Source organism: Podarcis muralis, chromosome 1, assembly GCF_964188315.1.
Source record: "Podarcis muralis chromosome 1, rPodMur119.hap1.1, whole genome shotgun sequence".
Lineage (NCBI taxonomy): Eukaryota > Metazoa > Chordata > Lepidosauria > Squamata > Lacertidae > Podarcis > Podarcis muralis.
In genome coordinates, this window is record NC_135655.1 from 20324736 (window position 1) to 20344017 (window position 19282).

The window sequence follows — 19282 nt, forward strand, 5'->3', positions numbered from 1 at the left end:
CTGCTCATACGGGTTATACCCCCTACTTGCAGGTGAAATGGAGTGTTATATCTCCTGAGATGTTCTCCAAAAGACTTCCATCCTTCTTTTATCTGTGTCTCATCTTTATTTCTTATTTTCATGGTCATAATTGCTAATTCTGTCAATTCTATCAATTCTGCTGTATTTCTTTCATTGGTCTTTCTTTTTATTTCCATTTTTTGCATAAACTACTCTAGCCACAGCGGTTGTGTGTAAGAAAAGGTTGAAAGTCTTCTTTGGGATATCATCGCTTATTATCCCTAGTACGAAGGCATCAGATCTTTTGTGAAATGCAAATTTAAAGATCTTTTTAAAATCCAGATGAATCTTTTCCCAGTACTCTCCAGCATACTTGCACAACCACCACATATGCATCAGAGTTCCATCTACCTCTTGACACTTCCAACATAACTTAGATCCTATTTTTCTACATTTTTACCAGTTTGTTGAGTGTCAAGGACCACCTGTACATCATCTTATGTACATTTTCCTTGATAAGATAACAGGCTGAGAAATTCATGGTTTCCCCCCATAATTTCCCCCAGGCAGATATTTCTAATATCAATTGCCCATTTACGGTAGTCATTGTTGCCTTTACCATCTTGTCTTTGGTTTCCAATTTCACTAACAGTTTATATATTTTAGAGATTCGTTTATCATCATTTCCTATTACAATTTATTTGAATTCTGAGCCAATTCCCCCAAATCCATTTTCTTTATCATTTTAAAATAGCTTGTTCAACTGGAAGTACTGGAACCAATCCGTAGTATAATTTTGTACAGTAGCTCTTCTCCTCCATCACCACCACCATTCACTCTTTCTTCTTTAAACTCTATGAGATCTTTATAAGTAGCCCACCTTTTATTCATGTTTATCCTTTTCACTGATACCACCTCAGTAGGGGATAACCACCTTGGGGTTTTCCTTTCTAAGAGGTCCTTATGTCTCAGCCAAGCGGTGTACAGGCTCCTTCTTGATTTTGGAAACCTTTATGTACCCTGGTTTTGTCATAATACAGATATTATGCATGCCATCCATAACGTAAGTCAAAACCCTCTTTTCCCTCATTCCATTGCTCCATCCATTTTGTCCCTCTCTAAAATCAGCCACCCCATAAGAGGACTTCTCTACACACCTCCTGTCACTGCCATTTATCCTTTCTCACAGAGCTCTGTCCCCCCGCATAAAAGTGTGAAGGTCCATAGGTGTCCTGAGGGCACTCCAGCATTAGTCCAAAGCAGGCGAAACAAAAAGCAGTACTTGCGAAGTATTAGTAAGAGAAGTGGGAGGACCTCTCAAACCGACGCTATACAGTTTTGAACTCATATCCAAGAGCAGGGGTGCCGGCTTGAATAAAATATTATGGGGGCCCAGGTAAGCCCTGCCCCACAAAATCAGTCACATGACACAGTACACACACACCATTTGAATGGGAATGCCCATCAACTTTGTAGGGGCCCGTCTCCCTCAAATATTTTATTTTGGGGCGCGAAAGGAGTTGGCTCCTATGTCCACGAACACCGTGAAGAAGCCACAGATTTTCAGATTCCCCTCGCAATCTAAATCCCATTCAAAGATATGGGCCGCAATCCTATACTCATTTATCTCACAGCAAGCCCCGTTGAACTTAATGGGACTTCAGTATAGCCTTGAAGTCCCCGTCAAAAATGGGAACTGAGTACATATTTGAAAGGCTTGACATTCTCTGAGAGGAAGCGTGGAGGTGGAACAACTCTTTCTGGCCCTGTTGTCATCTGTCTATATATAGAGTTGTGCCCATGAAACGACTTGGCAAAGGTCGCTGTGCCATACCTCCATATGAAATGCGATGTTTTCCAACTGATATTCCCGTTTCAAGTCAGGCATGTAAGCATGATGTGTCTGTGCTCTGCAGTGGAGCAGGAAACAAGGTGTCTCTCTCTGCTGCAAAGAAGCAAAACTAAAGCCCAAACCCTTGGCATACGCTGATTTAGAAGGTGTGGGGGGGGGGGGAGATGGAGGAAGGGGAGAGAGAGGTGCGTTCTTTTGTGGAACAAACCCAGGCTGAAAAACAACAACACTGGCGTCGCCCAAAGTTTGGCTCATGCTAAAAATATAGCACATTTATTAAAAATATATATTTATAAACATCGGTTTGAACAGACACAGATGTCAAGCAACCGAGAGAGAAAAGGAACGTCAGGTAACCTTACTTTGCTCAAGGTTTTACCCTTTGGTAGCACAGGCAGCTCAGCGGAGTAGCTGGTTCCCCTCCCCCCTACCTTGTGATTGCACCATATGTTCATTTTAAGTTAAAAACTGGAAAAACAAAGAGCGAGTGAAAGAAAAGCTTGCTAGCTTCGATGTAAATCAAAGAAAGGAGAGAAGAGAAGACGCGGACTAATGGGCATGGAACGTAACTTGGCACAGATATGCTATATATTTGTCACTGTTTATAATAGTGTCCAGTCTTTGGCTGTATTGAAAAGTTTTATCCATAGTGGGGGGGTTTTCCCTTGACCCCCCCTGTCCAAAGCTGATACTTACAGATTTGCACTCATTTCTCTAGAACAGAGAGAGAGAGAGAGAGAGAGAGAGAGAGAGAGAGAGAGAGAGAGATGCGAGTTTTGCTTGTAACTGTGTGAAAAAAGTCTTGTTCAATTAATTGTGCTTCAACCTCCAACGCCCTCAGGCAGAGCTTTTATGACGTCTTAATATACTACAGAGTCAATTCTCATTAAGCCGTGTGTCAATAGCCGGCCACGTTTGCCATCACCTCTTGTCAGCTGTCTCCCCCGCTTTGCGTCTGCGGCTCACAATGTCGTGTAGATGTACACAAAAATGATCACGACGAGGTTCAGGATTGTCCCGATAATGCCCAGCATTGCCAGGATAGACTCCTCTTTGCTTTCCTTCTCCTGGTTGCCTTTTTCTTCTTCATTTCCACTAGTGATTACCATCTTGGTAGCCAGTTTCTTAATCCTTCTCCTCAGGCTAACCTACAATGTAAAAAAAAAAAGAGAGAGATAAGGAGGGAGCAAAGCAGAGAGTCAGAATACTATTGCTGTATTTATGAATTAGTGAATGGGTAAATTCTGTCAGGGACGTGGGTGGCGCTGTGGGTAAAAGCCTCAGCGCCTAGGGCTTGCCGATCGAAAGGTCGGCGGTTCGAATCCCCGCGGCGAGGTGCGCTCCCATTGCTCGGTCCCAGCGCCTGCCAACCTAGCAGTTCGAAAGCACCCCCGGGTGCAAGTAGATAAATAGGGACCGCTTACTGGCGGGAAGGTAAATGGTGTTTCCGTGTGCTGCGCTGGCTCGCCAGATGCAGCTTTGTCACGCTGGCCACGTGACTCGGAAGTGTCTCCGGACAGCGCTGGCCCCTGGCCTCTTAAGTGAGATGGGCGCACAACCCCAGAGTCTGTCAAGACTGGCCCGTACGGGCAGGGGTACCTTTACCTTTACCTTTAAATTCTGTCAGGGTCAGTTCCTCGTTTTTCCAGTCTTCAGTTCTCCACATTTTCACATCAGCTTGCAATTTTCAAAATTAAAACTAAAAAGGCCTCGTGAAAATGCTTTAGTACCTGAGGGCAATATTTACCACACTTCTGTATGTAGTTTTGCATGATAGGCATGTTTTTGCAAAGCACCGTCCCCAAATCTAACGCATTTCGCCTGTTATTTTCATGAATAAATGCATTTTGTGCATACTTTACACCCGCACATTCATTTTTGTACATATTTATAGGCTGGGGACCTGCATTGTAAAATTTTGGAGAAAGGTGAATTCTGAAAGATGGCTGTGTTTTGGTTTGCATATTGTCTTGAAAAGTGCAAATTGGGTAACTTTTAAATGAGAACTGAATTGAATTCCCACCCTCCCATCCCTTTGTGTTGAATTCTGTAGTTGACCTCCTTTGTAATGTTTTATTTTGAAATCTTTAAGATAACATTTTAGTTTTCTGTTAATTTTCTGTTAATTATGTTGCTCTGACTGTATACTCTATATATGACTTTCTTCAGAAATGTTTGATTCTGGATTGTTTTATTGATGTTTTAATATGCTGTAAACCACTTTAGCATTTTTCTTAAAAATAGAGAAATGAAATAAATAATAATAGTAATAACCCCTATAATAATGAGCATCTCTTATACTGATAATAGTCAACCAATCATTCTGCAAGCCAGCTAGATGTTATTTTATTTTATTTACAAGATTTCTTGCCCATCCTTTACCGTAAGGTCCACAGTGGGTTACAACAATATAATTTTAGTTTTTAGTATTGAGAATCTGAAATTGACTGATTTGTCTATTCCTAAAAGGAACAGGAAGGCTAGTTTTCGACTGCATCGGGTTGCAAAAAAACCAAACACCCCCAAACAAAAATGGCCTGGCTATGGGGTTTTCGTGTGCAGGTGAATAGAAAGCTTTTGCTTGTTTATTTATTAAATACACACCCCACCTTTCCACATTTGAGCTCAAGGTGGTGTGTCTGGTTCCCCCTCCCTATTTTATCTTCACAGCAGCCTCATTAGGTAAGTGGGGCTGAGAGTTACTGACTGGCCGAGAGTCACCCATTGGGCTTCTTGGCCAGTGTTAGAAACTGAGATATGAAAGCTAGGAGCTAAATGGCACCTTAAACCTGGATAATGGGCACAACAATGGAATGTCTAGGGGCACTTTTTAATATAACAAGAATACAAAGCTGAAAATGTATGAACGGCAGCTAAAATATTGTTGAATAGTGGGTAGACATGGGAGACGACACAGCGATTTCTCCAAAGCAGCTCTTTATTTTGTAAGCTGGAACAGAACTGAACAGCAAACAGCTCAGCCGGCCTACTTTTCAGCCGGCTGTCAACATTGTAGCAACAACAACCCAGGGTTTCCCGTTTAAAATAACTGACGTGGACCTGAGTGAAAACTATCTACAGTATCCCCCTGCTGGCCCAGGGTGAGAACTTCAGTACATAACAAATATTATGTTCATTTTTTACATGGTCTAGTCCAGGGGTCTGCAACCCGCGGCTCCGGAGCCGCATGTGGCTCTTTTACACCTTTGCCGCGGCTCCGGGGCGGATACTAGCGAGGGGAGGAGGCGCATTGTGCGCCCCGACACTCCCCACTATGGCGGGCGCTGTACTGGCTGTGACGTCGCATGGGGCGGCGTCACCTTCCTGCCCGCTGTCAGATCGCGGCTCCGGAGATATATTTGTTTTAAATGTCGCAATGGTTTTGCGGCTCCCAGTTTTTTTGCCTTCGGAAATGGGTCCAAGTGGCTCTTTTTGTCTTAAAGGTTGCAGACCCCTGGTCTAGTCCTTCCCCTGCCCAGCCCCCTAATATTCCTAAGAGGGTCTCTTCTCCAGTCTTCAGAAAGTAGCTGGAAGTGGGGAGGCAGAAAAAGGTCCTCCTTTCCTTGCACTGAAATCTTAAGCATAATACTGTGCCCAGAGCTCAGAAACTGCTCAAGCTAATGAAATTCCCTGTTGCAAAATGCACCTAGAACAATGGGAGTCTCAAATGCTGTTCATGGCTGAATGGAGATTCAAACCCTGGTCTCTCAGGTTCTAGTCTAACACTCTAACGACTACACCTCATTGCTTCTTTTGATTTATTCTTAAACAAATAAATAACCCTTGCCAGGCTTCACTTTGATATGACAAAAACCACCCCAACCCCCTGTTAGGCTGCACACCTGGACCATCTCTGGGCTCTGTAACCTGGAGCCAAAAGGGTTCATTCATTAGCCTTTCCCAGGTTCTAAGAAGTTCTGATTTCAAGATCTGACACTCTGCAGCAGCACAGGTGAGGGCATAACAGAACAGGCTTGGCCAAATCGCATTTCTGCTAATATAATCAGGGGGAGGAAAACAATCCCAGGAGGTAAACAAGAGTCCCCCGCCTTTTTTCTATATTTTCCCTGCACAGAAAGAAAAGTACAATGACTTTCTTATAAATAATGCAGAATAAAACCAGAGATGGAACTGTTCTTCTCTTTGTTTTTGTTTTTCCTTCTCCTTAATATAAAATGAAACATTTGCAGCACGGACAGCTGCTGCTGGTGGGATATGGTGGTGGACAGTCCCACTTTCTGAAGCTGCAAGCTCTTTAGGACAGTGAAAAAAAACCACACACACACACACCCTGATATTTGGTCTCTGAAAGGCAATTGCATTATGCCAAGCTGTATCCACAACTCAGAAGGCTCCATATCCATCATTGAAAGCAAGGCAAGATCTTGACCCACCTGATTTTGCCATGGTTTCATCCCTAAGATCCCCAATAATAATAATAATAATAATAATAATAATAATAATAATAATCCTTTATTGTCACTATACCACCTGTGTGCAGTGAAACTAAACGAGCCCCCCCCCCCCCCATACACTCAGTCTTGTTCGCGCTCTGTTTGCTTGTCGGAAGTCAATTACACCACTATTTGTTTCCATTCAGCAGCCCAACAGCCCATGGATAAAAACTGTTCTTTAACCTGTTGGTGGTACCTCGAGTTACATACGCTTCAGGTTACATACGCTTCAGGTTACAGACTCCGCTAACCCAGAAATAGTACCTCGGGTTAAGAACTTTGCTTCAGGATGAGAACAGAAATTGTGCAGCAGTGGAGCGGCAGCGGGAGGCCCATTAGCTAAAGTGGTGCTTCAGGTTAAGAACAGTTTCAGGTTAAGAACAGACCTCCAGAACAAATTAAGTTCTTATCCCAAGGTACCACTGTACAACCAACTCATCTAGTAGACACTGATCATCTCATCTTTATCTGGTATTCAGGGGCAGCTGCCTCCAGCAGCAAAGACAGAACCCAGCTACCCTCCTGCTCAGTAGCCACTGATAGATTTATGTGCCATGAAATAAGAACGGATCTCCAGAACGAATTAAGTTCTTAACCCGAGGTACCACTATACTTCTGTATCTCCTACCCGATGGTAGGAGATTAAAGAAGTCATCCCTAAGAATGTGTAGGGAGTACCTGATCTGAAACGAGCCCACCACAGGAAAGATACATCCTGGTCTCTATGAAAAAAGGAAGAGCAAATAATGGATATTCCAAAGGCTATTAGGAAATAAGAGAGAAGCAGGAAATGTACACTAAAGAGAATGGGGAAACAGCTCTTTAGGATCCCAGGGATTCTTATTGCCTGATTTCCAAAAAACTAACTTGTGTGGCAAGGCGTGCCCCCTGCCCTTTAGACCTCCCCATACTAAAGGTATGACAACTATTAGAGAGCTAGTGCGGTGTAGTGGTTAAGAGCGGTAGACTCCTAATCTGGGGAACCGGGTTCGCGTCTCCGCTCCTCCACATGCAGCTGCTGGATGACCTTGGGCTAGTCACACTTCTTTGAAGTCTCTCAGCCTCACTCACCTCACAGTGTTTGTTGTGGGGGAGGAAGGGAAAGGAGAATATTAGCTGCTTTGAGACTCCTTCGGGTAGTGATAAAGCGGGATATCAAATCCAACCCCCCCTCCTCTTCTTCTTCTTCTATTATTTTGTGTAAAACCAGGCCACATCTTTATTGACTACAGAAGTAGAACCCACGACATCTGGCTAGCCTGCCAGAAGGACTTACATTGGGTTCAACCAGAAATAGGGAAGTCCCTGACCTATATCAAGGAATAACTCCCCCACTGGATTGCACCTGTGGAGTGTTGTGGCCCCACACCTGGACATCCAGAGAGAAGCATCTCCCCTGGATCCCTTTAATGGGCTATCTCATTTTTAGACGGACCAGGCAGAGACTACAACCTCTCCTCCATCCAACACTATGCCTACCCAATGCCTAAACCACCACTTGAGCAAATGCTAACTGCCAAACCACCCATATCTGAAGCCAAAACCTGCAGCCTTCAACAGGTGGGAGCAACCAGGATGGGCTCGATTTGCAGAAATCACTAAGAAGGGTGATTTTGCTTCATAACTTTCCTTCTAGGATGACTAGAGACTTAAAAAAAACAACCCTCAGAGTTTGGAGCTCCTGCTCAGGTGTGCCAATGAAGGACTTCCTCTGTGCCATCGTGCCTACAGATGCCACGTTGATGTCCTCTGTCACATATCACAGGTCCGTTTCCTGATCTTCCCCCCCCCCCCAATGTGGCTGGTCAACTTGGCACCAGGGCCTGAGGCACATTTGTTTTGTTTCCTTGTCACTGTTGAGGGAGTCAACCACCAGCTTGCTTTTAGGAAAGTTTCCCAGCTGCAAACTTCGAACAACCTCTGTGCTTCAGAAGAAGGGACGTTCAAAAGAAACGATAAATAACAAAGGAACATTCCGTTCTTTTGTCTCATTCATACGGCTCAAGCCTACGCATCCCCCAGAATCTTCTCTTCCCTACTTGGCAATTTGATCACTGCTGGTGCCTCTCTTCTTCAGGAGATAAGGGAGACTCGGCACTCCAGCGCAGAAACTCACACACCTCTTTACACCTTCCTTCTGGGGGTTACTTCAGTTTGCCAATCAAAGCAGGTTTCTGTTGTATATCTCTAATCTGCAGAGGGATGAAACTATCCTCCCAAAATTAATGCTCCCTTATCTCTTAATGTGTCATCACAATTAATAGCCTAGGGACAGAAAACATGCTGAAATTTCTGAACAATTTGCCTGGGAGATCTGCGATTGTGTATGAAAGCATACAGAACTGGGGGCTGATAGTCAAGCTAGACTGAACAGAGGTGTGGGACAGATCCTCATTTTTCGGTCCTTTTTCATGCTCCGTTCAAAGAAAGGGAAAGCTGCTCTTGATTTACACCACCGGCAGATGTGGCCTTTGGGGAATGGTTACCAAAGAAGAGGCCTGACTTGTTTTGCAAATCATCAGATAATGCTTGCCAGCATAATGTTGAGCCTGGTCCAACATGGTGTCAAGCAAGTTTCTGCGATGCGATAATTAATTACTTCTGGCACTGCGGAAGCTGTGAGAGTTGAATCCGTTCAGTTCTCCACGGGATAAGCTTTCCTCGTGCATCTCTCTGGAGCATCTTAATAAATTATTGCTTTTAATCTCAAATCACATCATTCCCACAACTTTTTCAAGTGCAAGCCAAGGTGCTGGCAACATTCAGAGCCTGTCTCAAAAAAAGTTGAAGCATTTCCTCTCGTATTATTTTGGGGGAATGCATTTCCAGGGGGTGCCCAAATGTAGCATAGCAGGGGCAGTTGTTGGTCTCACTCATGAGCTACTCTCTGTCTGCAGGGTTGCCAAGTTTTAAACCAGCCACCGTGGCACTGCCTTTAATAGCAACAAGACTGTGTTTCCATACACAATCCTGAAATTAGGAGCACAAGAGCATGCCAGACCCCTTTTCTGGTCATTTGGCAGCCTTATTTCTCTGGTGCTTGTTATCGACTAAGGTAGACTAATGATTTCTCTTGGACCAGGGGGTACAAGTTTGTAAGTTTGCTGGGTTCATTCTGTGGCATAACTCCTGTGCTGATGGAACAGCTGCGCAACAAGCAAAGATTCAAGTCTTCTCCTGCTCTAGCTCAGTTGGTTAGAGTGTGGTGCTAATAATGCCAAGATTACAGGTTCGATCCCTGTATGGGACAACTGCATATCCCTGCATTGCAGGGGGTTGGATTTGATGATGCTCAGGATCCCTTCTGACTCTGCAATTCTATGATTGCTATGGTTTCCAGTAAGGTTAATTCATAGTATAGGCTAGCTCAGCTGGTAGAGCATGAGACTCATAATCTCAGGGTCGTGGGTTCAAGCCCCACATTGGGCAAAAGATTGGATTGGATTAATCAGGGGTCAGCAAACTTTTTCAGCAGGGGGCCGGTCCACTATCCCTCAGACCTTGTGGGGGGCCGGACTATATTTTGAAAAAACATAATGAATGGATTCCTATGCCCCACAAATAACCCAGAGATGCATTTTAAATAAAAGCACACATTCTTCTCATGTAAAAACATGCTGATTCCCAGACCATCCGCGGGCCGGATTTAGAAGGTGATTGGGCTGAATCCGGCCCCTGGGCCTTAGTTTGCCTACCCATGGATTAGATGGTCTTCACAGTCCCTTCCAACTCTACAATTCTATGATAGTAAATACTTTCCATTTTTCATGCAGCTATTCAGGGCCTGGGAAGGTTCCTACCAGGGTTGGAAAAAACTGTTGTGCACTCATGGGTAAATCAAGGTGCTTCTAGATACACTGGTACCTCAGGTTACAGACGCTTCAGGTTACAGACGCTTCAGGTTACAGACTCCACTAACTCAGAAATAGTACTTTGCTTCAGGATGAGAACAGAAATCATGCTCCAGTGGCATGGCAGCAGCGGGAGGCCCCATTAGCTAAAGTGGTGTCTCAGGTTAAGAACAGTTTCAGGTTAAGAACGGACCTCCAGAACGAATTAAGTTCTTAACCCGAGGTACCACTGTAGTTGCTATTTTCAGGTAGGATTCAATCACATACCAGAAAATTCGGGTTGCACAAATGCAGCTGACTGCAATAGCGGTGGGGTGACAATGGTCCCCTGAGCTCTGGTCGGTTGCACTGCTGCTGCTTACAATCAGGTGGAGGGGGGAGGGAGAAGCAGTGGTGCGCTGTGCCTGGTGCAAAAGCACCAGCAGGATCTCCACATTGATCCTTTCGTGTCTATATATATGAAATAGAATGGGGTTGGTTATGTGAGTCTTCCCACATAATGGGCACCAGCTCTTTCTATGCGACACCAATTCTCCATTAACAGATCCATCCAATAGGCTCTTGCACATTCTCCCAGCCATGCAGAAGCTTCTCAAGGAGGCCTTAATTGTGCATTGGAATGGAGTACAATATTGGAAAAATGGATTACCATTGGGCAACTGAGCAATCAGTTCAGTAATGTGTTAGTTGTGCAGCTACTTGACTCCATCATGCATTAATAAGTTTTTGACTTTCTTTCTTTCTGGTATTTCTTACCCACCCTTCACCCTAAAATCTCAGGACAAATTGCATAAACTAAAATACTAGGCTTGTCCATACAGTTGTTTAAGGTGAATAGGAAGCTTTCTGTACCTCTATTAATTCACCATTGTTTGTATACCATTTTCTTCTAAATCACTGCCTTCCCACACTTTTCCCTCCCCTGTTCTGGACTTTCTTATACCCCAGTCCCTTTTGGAGTATCCCTTGTATGAGAAAATCTGTACTGAGGGAAGGGAAGTGTGAGAAGGCAGTGATTTAGAGGAGAAGGTCCTATGGAAAATGGAGAAATAATGAAGGTACAGGGAACTTACTATCCTCATTAACCAACAGTACAGATGTGCCCACAAACACGAAACAATGAATAATGAAGATATCATAAAGCAAGAACATGAAAAGAATAAAACAAATACTGTTAGTAATGCCATTTACAAGTAAGGCAACCAAAAATTAATACCATCTGATGCAGAGATTGCTATGTTTATCATCTCACACCTAGCCTTAGCTATTACTGTGAATCTACCAGTGCTAACAATTATATTTTTGCAATATACTATTCAGAATTGGCCTGGTGTAATGAGGAAGTGCTCTGCAATAGGTAGTGAGCGTAGAGATGGTTCTTCATTAATAACTAAATAAAGCACAAAGCAAAGCCAATGTGACCATTGACCTTATTTATTTATATCACAGTTATATCCCAGATTTCTTCTAAGGAGCTCAAGGTGGCACTCATGGTTCCCCCTTGTATCCTCACAACAACCCTGTGAAATAGGTTAGGATGAGAGGGAGAGATTGGCCCAAGGTCACCCAGGAAGCATTATGGCTAAGTAGGGATTTGAACCCCCTGGTCTCTCAGGTCCTAGTCCAACACTCTGACCACTACACTGTGCTGGTCCTAGATTACTCTAGACACTAGACTAATGGTTGCTATGGCACGTGTATATTGCTTCCCCTTAGTCTTCCAAGCTCATGGGTTGGATCCAAATGAAATGTGGCATATTAGATATGCAGAAGGCGTTCCACTCACAGAAGGGTGGTGTCTCACCATGTGCTGAGGCAATGTGCAAAGCAGTGGCACAAGATCCAGAGATGGTCTCCACTTGGGCATATTGTCTTGCATGAACGGAAGCATGAGAACAGAGTTAGAAGCTGCACATTATAACACCCAGAGCACTCTGCTAGTTTTCGCAGAGCGGCCCCAGTGGCTGATTTCCTTCCACACATTGGATCCGTGGTTCTTCCCATCTAGCCCTTACAAAATACTTCCCTCCACTCTCTAGTAATAGCTTAGTGAATGAGAACAGCCCAGATCAGCCTTCCTCAACCTCCCATCATCCTTATGATCATTACTTAATATGCAAAGTCCATAATGAGTTTATATAAAATCCAGTAAGATAATTAAAAAAGAAAAAAGGTATATACATTTAAAACCAAAAATACAAAAAAATGCCTAAGTAAAAAACAAAAAGAAGTTATCAACAAAGCATTCTGTTAAATATCAATAAAACATAAAAAAATTACCATGTGATGAAATGCCTGTTTAAATAGACAGGTCTTTAGGAGTGTTTAAAGTTTGCCACAGTTGTTGTTGTTGTTGTTGTTGTTGTTGTTAACTGAATTTATATACTGCCCTATAGGTAAAGGTAAAGGACTCCTGGATCATTAAGTCCAGTCAAATTTGACTATGGGGTTAGGCTGAGGGAGCCAGTGTTTGTCCACAGACAGCTTTCCGGATCATGTGGCCAGCATGACTAAACCGCTTCTGGTGCAATGGAACACTGTGATGGAAGCCAGAGCACACTGAAATGCTGTTTACCTTCCTGCCACAGCAGTACCTATTTATCTACTTGCACTGCCGTGCTTTTGAACTGCTAGGTTGGCAGGAGTGAGGACAGAGCAGCAGGAACTCATGGGGATTAGTCATGGGGATTCGAACAGTCAACCTTCTGATCGGCAAGCCCAAGAGGCTGAGTGGCTTAGACCACAGCACCACCCGCATCTCCGGGCAGTTCACAGAACTCAAGGTGGTTCACAGTTCCTGCCTCATGAACCGCATATAAAACTGTGTTCCAGAGAGTGGGTGGAACTCTGACCATTGGTCATGTTGACTGTGATGGATGAGAATACCACAAAACCAGAAATGTCATATTTTCCCCATCTTTGGTTTAAAAGATAAACCCATCAAAAGTGCCAGGTGATGCTATGGGTAAATGTGTCTGGCCATTAACCAGAAGGTTGGTGGTTTGAGCCCACCAAGGGCAGCTTGTTGACAGGATCCCTGCATTGCAGGGGGTTGGACTAGATGAATCTTTGGGGCCCTTCCAACTCTACAATTTTATGACTGGGGCTGTCCATGGTCTGGGATGATAGGAGTTGCAGTTTAAAACATCTGGAGAGGACCAGGTTGTGGAAGGGGGGCAGTCCAAATCCACTAAACAGCAAAAGAGCCATTTGGGTGGAAAGGAAGGATGTAATTAACAACAACAACTGTAATAGGGTCAATTGAAATCTGGCTACAAAATGTTGCTTTAGAGGAATGCAAGGCAGTCAAATGGGCCAAGGGAGAGACATTCTATGGCAGCATAAAGGTTGCAAAGCCTTCATCATATCCTTCAGCACACAGCTGGGAGGGAATTGCTGTGGCCAAGAAGTATGATGAGAATAGAAGCTACTTGAGGACATGCGGGAGAGTTGGCTGCAAATTAAAGAATTTCCCCCGAGTCGGAAAGGTTCTCAGATCTCATAATGGTGAACATCTCCATGCCAGGAAATAAACCTTTTTTGGTCTCCTGAAGTTCAGCAGCACCTCTAGCCCACATTGGGAAAAAGTAAAGGACTCCTGGACGGTTAAGTCCAGTCAAAGGCGACTATGGTTGTGGCACTCATCTCACTTCAGGCCGAGGGAGCCGGCGTTTGTCCACAGACAGCTTTCCAGGTCATGTGGCCGATATGACTAAACCGCTTCTGGCACAATGGAACACTCTGGCAGAAACCAGAGCACACAGAAACACAATTTACCTTCCCACCTATTTATCTACTTGCACTGGTGTGCTTTCAAACTGCAAGGCCAATCCATCCTCCCAGGGAACTCTGGAAAATGTTGCTCCGTGAGGGGAGTAGTCTGTCACCTAACAACTCTCAGCACCCTTAACAAAGGACAGTTCCTGGGCTTCTTTGGGGGAAGCCATGACTGTTTAAAGCATAGCCTCCAACATTTCTCTGATGAAAATAGGCAGTGCTTTTTGTGTGTGGAGGGATGCAGGGGTACACATACCCCTAAACATTTTGTGAATCTTTGTCCATTTGTCCATTTACTGTATTTATTTTTCCCCATTTTGAACTATAAAATGGTGATTTTCTTGAGTCAAAATGAGAAGAAAGCACTGAAAATAGGGATATCAATAGTAATAATAATACCCTGTTGTGTATTATATTGGGTTGCCCCAGCCACTCTGGGGTCCTTCCAACACATATAAAAACATAATAAAACATTAAACATTTTTAAAAACCTTCCCTATACAGGGCTGCCTTCAGGTGTCTTCAAAAGGTTGTATACAGTGGAACCTCAGTTGTCAAACACTTCGGAAGCCAAACAATTCGGAACCCAAATGCCGACAATCCGGAAGTGAATGCTTCCATTTTTGAACGCACCTTGGAAGTCGAACAGTTTCTGAGGTGTGTTTCTCTATTTTTAAAAGGAATTTGCTGACTGGCAATTGCGCCTCGGTTGTCTAATGTTTTGGAAGTTGAATGGTATTCCAGAACAGATTACTTTTGACAACCGAAGTTCCACCATAGTTACTTATCTCCTTGACTCTGGGGCCGCGTGACTCCATACCATACCCTCAACATTTCTCCAATGAAAATAGGGACATCCTAAGGAAAAGTGGGACATTCTGGGATCAAATCAGAAACTGGGACGGCTTCTGTAAATCTGGGACTGTCCCTGAAAAAACAGGGACACTTAGAGGGTCTGTCAAAGTGGTATGATAGTGCTTTCAGTGTATGGTGTGCTTATGGCCTGTGTGCTGCTTCCTAGTAAAAGAGATGTGAAATAATTTACAACCAGGGGGGGGGGGAGAGAATGCAATAAGAAAATCACATAGACCCATTACAGGCCTGGGAAAACAAAAACACCTGTGCCTGGTATCAAAGCAATGAGAAGGGGCAGCATTCCATAAATGGGGGCTACCACAAATAAGTCAATGCATGCTATAAGTTGCAGTAGACTCCCATTCATGGAATGCTGAGAGCTTGTGACACACTGCCCATCACCACAATTTTTGCAAGTCTAAGACAAGGAACAAAAGCGATCAACGCCATAATGGTCAAAAGCTGCGGAGCTTGATCCAGAGTCAGATTTAGAATTTATTTCTCTTTTCTGCAGATACTGAATTTGGATCCTGACAGCATGGCCCAATGCTCATGGCAGCTAACGATAAAATAAAATTAACATGCAGCAATTATGCACTCTAAAGATACAGTGGTGCCTCGCAAGACGAAATTAATTCGTTCCGCGAGTTTTTTCGTCTTGCGATTTTTTTCGTCTTGCGAGGCACCACTGTATCTTTAGAGTTTCGGAAAAGTTTTGGAAAAGCTTCAAAAATCACCAAAGTCTTCAAAAACCTCAAAAAAGGCTACCACACCGCGTTCTATGAGTTGCTCCTCGAAGTCAAGTCGCAACTGTATTAACGGTGTTAAGAAAAAGGAAACAAACTTGCAAGACGTTTCCGTCTTGCGAAGCAAGCCCATAGGGAAAATCGTCTTGCGAAGCAACTCAAAAAACCAAAAACCCTTTCGTCTTGCGAGTTTTCCGTCTTGCGAGGCATTCGTCTTGCGAGGTACCACTGTAATGCCTTCCAAGCCAAAGCTCATCTGAACTCTGTGATGCTGTTCAATGCACATCTTGACATCCCACTACAGTATGCAAAATCCACACCACTGCGGAGTGGTGAACCTTTGAGTTTTTGATCACAATGAGTATTTAATACATTTCCTGATTTTCAACAGGCCCCTGCAGCAGCTGCATCTGAAGGCTTCAGCAGGCGGCCTTGTTTATCTCCATGCTCTAGAAACCTCTGCCTGGTGATTTCTGCAAATCAAGCTTCCGTTAAAAGATATGGGAACAGGCCAGGCTGAATTTGCTCCCTGCTCAATTATTTCATGCAGTTCTTTAATAAATGTGTACCCTGCCTTTCAGGGTAGAAAACCCTCCCAAGGAGGCTAAGAAAGGTTCAGGGAAACAGAGACGCAACATTAAGAGCGCCGCAATCAAAATTAAAAACCGAACCACTTCTTTGTCTATTAGTAAATGTGTATCCTGCCTTTTCCCACAAAGAAGCCCCAAGAAACCTGTACAAAACTCAGACAACCATATCGCTGTTCTGCTCCATCTCTCAGAATGCTAGAACATCAGTAATCCAAGGAAATTGTCAGTAGATTCAGGATAGACAAAAGAAAGCACTTCTTCATGCAACGCAGCACAGTGGGCCCACCACATAACATGTAAATCGTGACCTTCCTAAAAGAGGGCATGTGTTGTGGTGAGACCTGGAGATTGACCTCCTGGTTGTGTGTGGGTCTGCTGGATAGCCACAACACCCGATTGGTCCCTCATTGCTGGGTTTAATCTGGCCAATGGGGTGCAGTCTAAAAGGACTGAGGGACCTATATAAACCCATGCACATAACCCAGAGCTTCCTCTTTCAGCTCGTGCATCAGAACACCCACCCACCTCTCCCTAATTTTAGGGCATTTTGCGATTGACCTTGCTATGCCGTCATGTGTCGTCTGTCTTTGGGTCAGGGGCACGGCAGGAATTTTCCCCACTTGGCTGATTGGCTATAGCCATTTGGGTTTCACCTGCTGCGTAGCAATTTGTCACAACTTGTAAGGTTGCGGATAGGCACTGGTTCAGGTGATAGGGATGGGAGAACACTCTCACCATCCCTATGTGAAGAGTATTCCATTAAAGGAATCCAGGGACTCAACTTGGTTTGGTCAACCCCCGAAAAGACTCCCGTGCCTGAGTCCAGGGGAGCATCTGAGGAGTGAACAGAGTCTGCTCCCAGGCTTTTCACCTGCCTCAGGTGTTCACCCTTGGCTGATCTATGATAGAGCTCTGGGTCAGTGCTACCTGCAAGGGTGCAGGGAGCTAGTCGAACCAGAGCCTATGCAACCACTCACTTTTCTGTAATCAATAAAGCTGTGGCCTAAATTTTGCCAAAAAACAAAACTAAAATTTGAGTCAAATGTGTCTTTATTTAGGGGGGGAGGTCTCTGGGTCTGAACACGCAACTTGCATACGTCAATGCAACCTTAGGGGCAGGGCCAAAAAGTAAGTAAGCAAATAAATAAATAAATGGAGAGTATGGGAAAGCTATTGCACCTACCAAGGTCCTTGTGTGACCTTCTCAGTGTGGATTTGCATGAGAGAGTGTTGGATAGCCACACCCACTTTTGGACAGAGGGTTGACCAGGGCTGAATGCAGCTTTCAGGCTAGAGAAGGTTAGCTTACCTACACTGTGAGGATTATACAGTTTATGTAAACATATGTTCAGATATGGACTTTCCTTTACCTGCCTTGTGCCCCACAACCAACTAAATGATAGACCTTTCACAAGGGTTGGGGTTGGATGATCGCATATGTGTTCTGTTGTTCCTCAGGTCAGCACCCGTGGGGTGAAATCCCCTGCTGCTGTTCCACTTGCAACAAAGGTGCCTGCTAAGGTAAGGGGAGGTGATATTCTCTCACTGAGAGCCAGTGTGGTGTAGTGGTTAAGAGCGGTAGACCCATAATCTGGTGAACCAGGTTCGCTTCCCCGCTCCTCCACATGCAGCTGCTGGGTGACCTTGGGCTAGTCACACTTCTCTGAAGTCTCTCAGCCCCACTCACCTCACAGAGTGTTTGTTGTGGAGGAGGAAGGGAAAGGAGATTGTTAGCCACTTTGAGACTCCTTCGAGTAGTGATAAAGCGGGATATCAAATACAAACTCTTCTTCTTCTTCTTCTTCTTCTTCTTCTTCTTCTTCTTCTTCTTCTTCTTCTTCCTCTTCTTCCTCTTCTTCTTCTTCTTCATGTCCTCTTCCCATCTTATGTCCCTGCACCAATGGAGAGACCTTCCAAAACAGCACAAAGAGTGGCATAGGAGGTGCTGCATGGGGGAAGGGATGCTTCCACTGGATCAAAATCAATTATGGGACCAAAATGGCGGCATTGGATCTCACCCACTGGAACTTCTCTGCAGAACAACGCTGTAACGTCACAAGACTCTTGTGTATGGTCAAAGATGAGTGTCTTTCAGAGTCACCCTGGGTGCTTCCAGTGTGGCACTTAATATTGCAGAGGTGTCAGTCATATAATGCAAATGAGTAATCAGCAACAGTTTCCACCACAACCCATATATATATATATTAAAAAATCTTAAGTAATTTTCTGCATGAAGAGTGCATCTGGATTAAATGGGGTGGGAGGGATACAACCTGCCATTTTTATGCCAAGGGTGTCATGCGGACACTGCCAAAGGAAAAAAAGTTGTTGGTCATCTGTAACACCCACCTAGAAGCACCCTATAACTTTCCTATGCAGGGCTGAATTCTCTGCTGTTGTGGAGAATAGTCTCCTCTCTGCAATGGTGGCCAGACTATATAAAGAACATATTTGAATGTCTCTTGCAATGCAGCATATACATTGCAATGCCTCAAGGTCATGGTAGGTTGCACCACTGTACATGATGCATCCTGACATGCTCTAATGTATCATCAGTAATTGAAAAACAGTGACTATGTAAAAAAAGGAGATAAAAACAAGAATTTGCCCCCAAAGCAAATTATATCTTGCCCCTATCTTGCAGTGGCTGTATCCAGGCACCATCATAGTAGAGGTGGATCTGAGCTTATTATTATCAATATTTATTAAATTTATATAGCGGCCTTCATCAGAAGATCACTGGGTGGTTTGCAGCCTAACAGCACAAAAATACATAACATAATAACAAACAAGCAAACCAAAGCCAACAATATCTCTCAACACCCATGAATAAAATACGTAGCAACAGTTCTCTCTCTTGCTCTCTTTTCATGTTTCCCAGCTACTGGTTTTCAGAAGCTTGCTGCCTGATGCTAGAGACAGTAGTATACAGTGGTACCTCCGGTTACATACACTTCAGGTTACATAAGCTTCAGGTTACAGACTCCACTAACCCAGAAATAGTACCTCGGGTTAAGAACTTTGCTTCAGGATGAGATCAGAAATCGTGCAGTGGCGCAGCAGCAGCAGCAGCAGCAGGAGGCCCCATTAGCTAAAGTGGTGCTTCAGGTTAAGAACAGTTTCAGGTTAAGAACAGACCTCCAGAACAAATTAAGTT

General features: G+C 44.1%; 1 protein-coding gene across 2 annotated transcripts in view; it reads right to left on the reverse strand.

The window, feature by feature from the left end:
• Positions 1–2097: 2097 nt before the first annotated feature.
• LOC114584856 (protein TUNAR) overlaps positions 2098–19282 on the reverse strand; it is a 59793-nt gene continuing 42608 nt past the window's right edge. For both annotated transcript variants that reach the window (XM_077926502.1, XM_077926525.1), the window contains exon 3: positions 2098–3000. In XM_077926502.1, the coding sequence (XP_077782628.1) occupies positions 2815–3000 (186 nt within the window). In that variant the 3' untranslated portion in view covers positions 2098–2814. The remainder of the gene's footprint in view (positions 3001–19282) is intronic.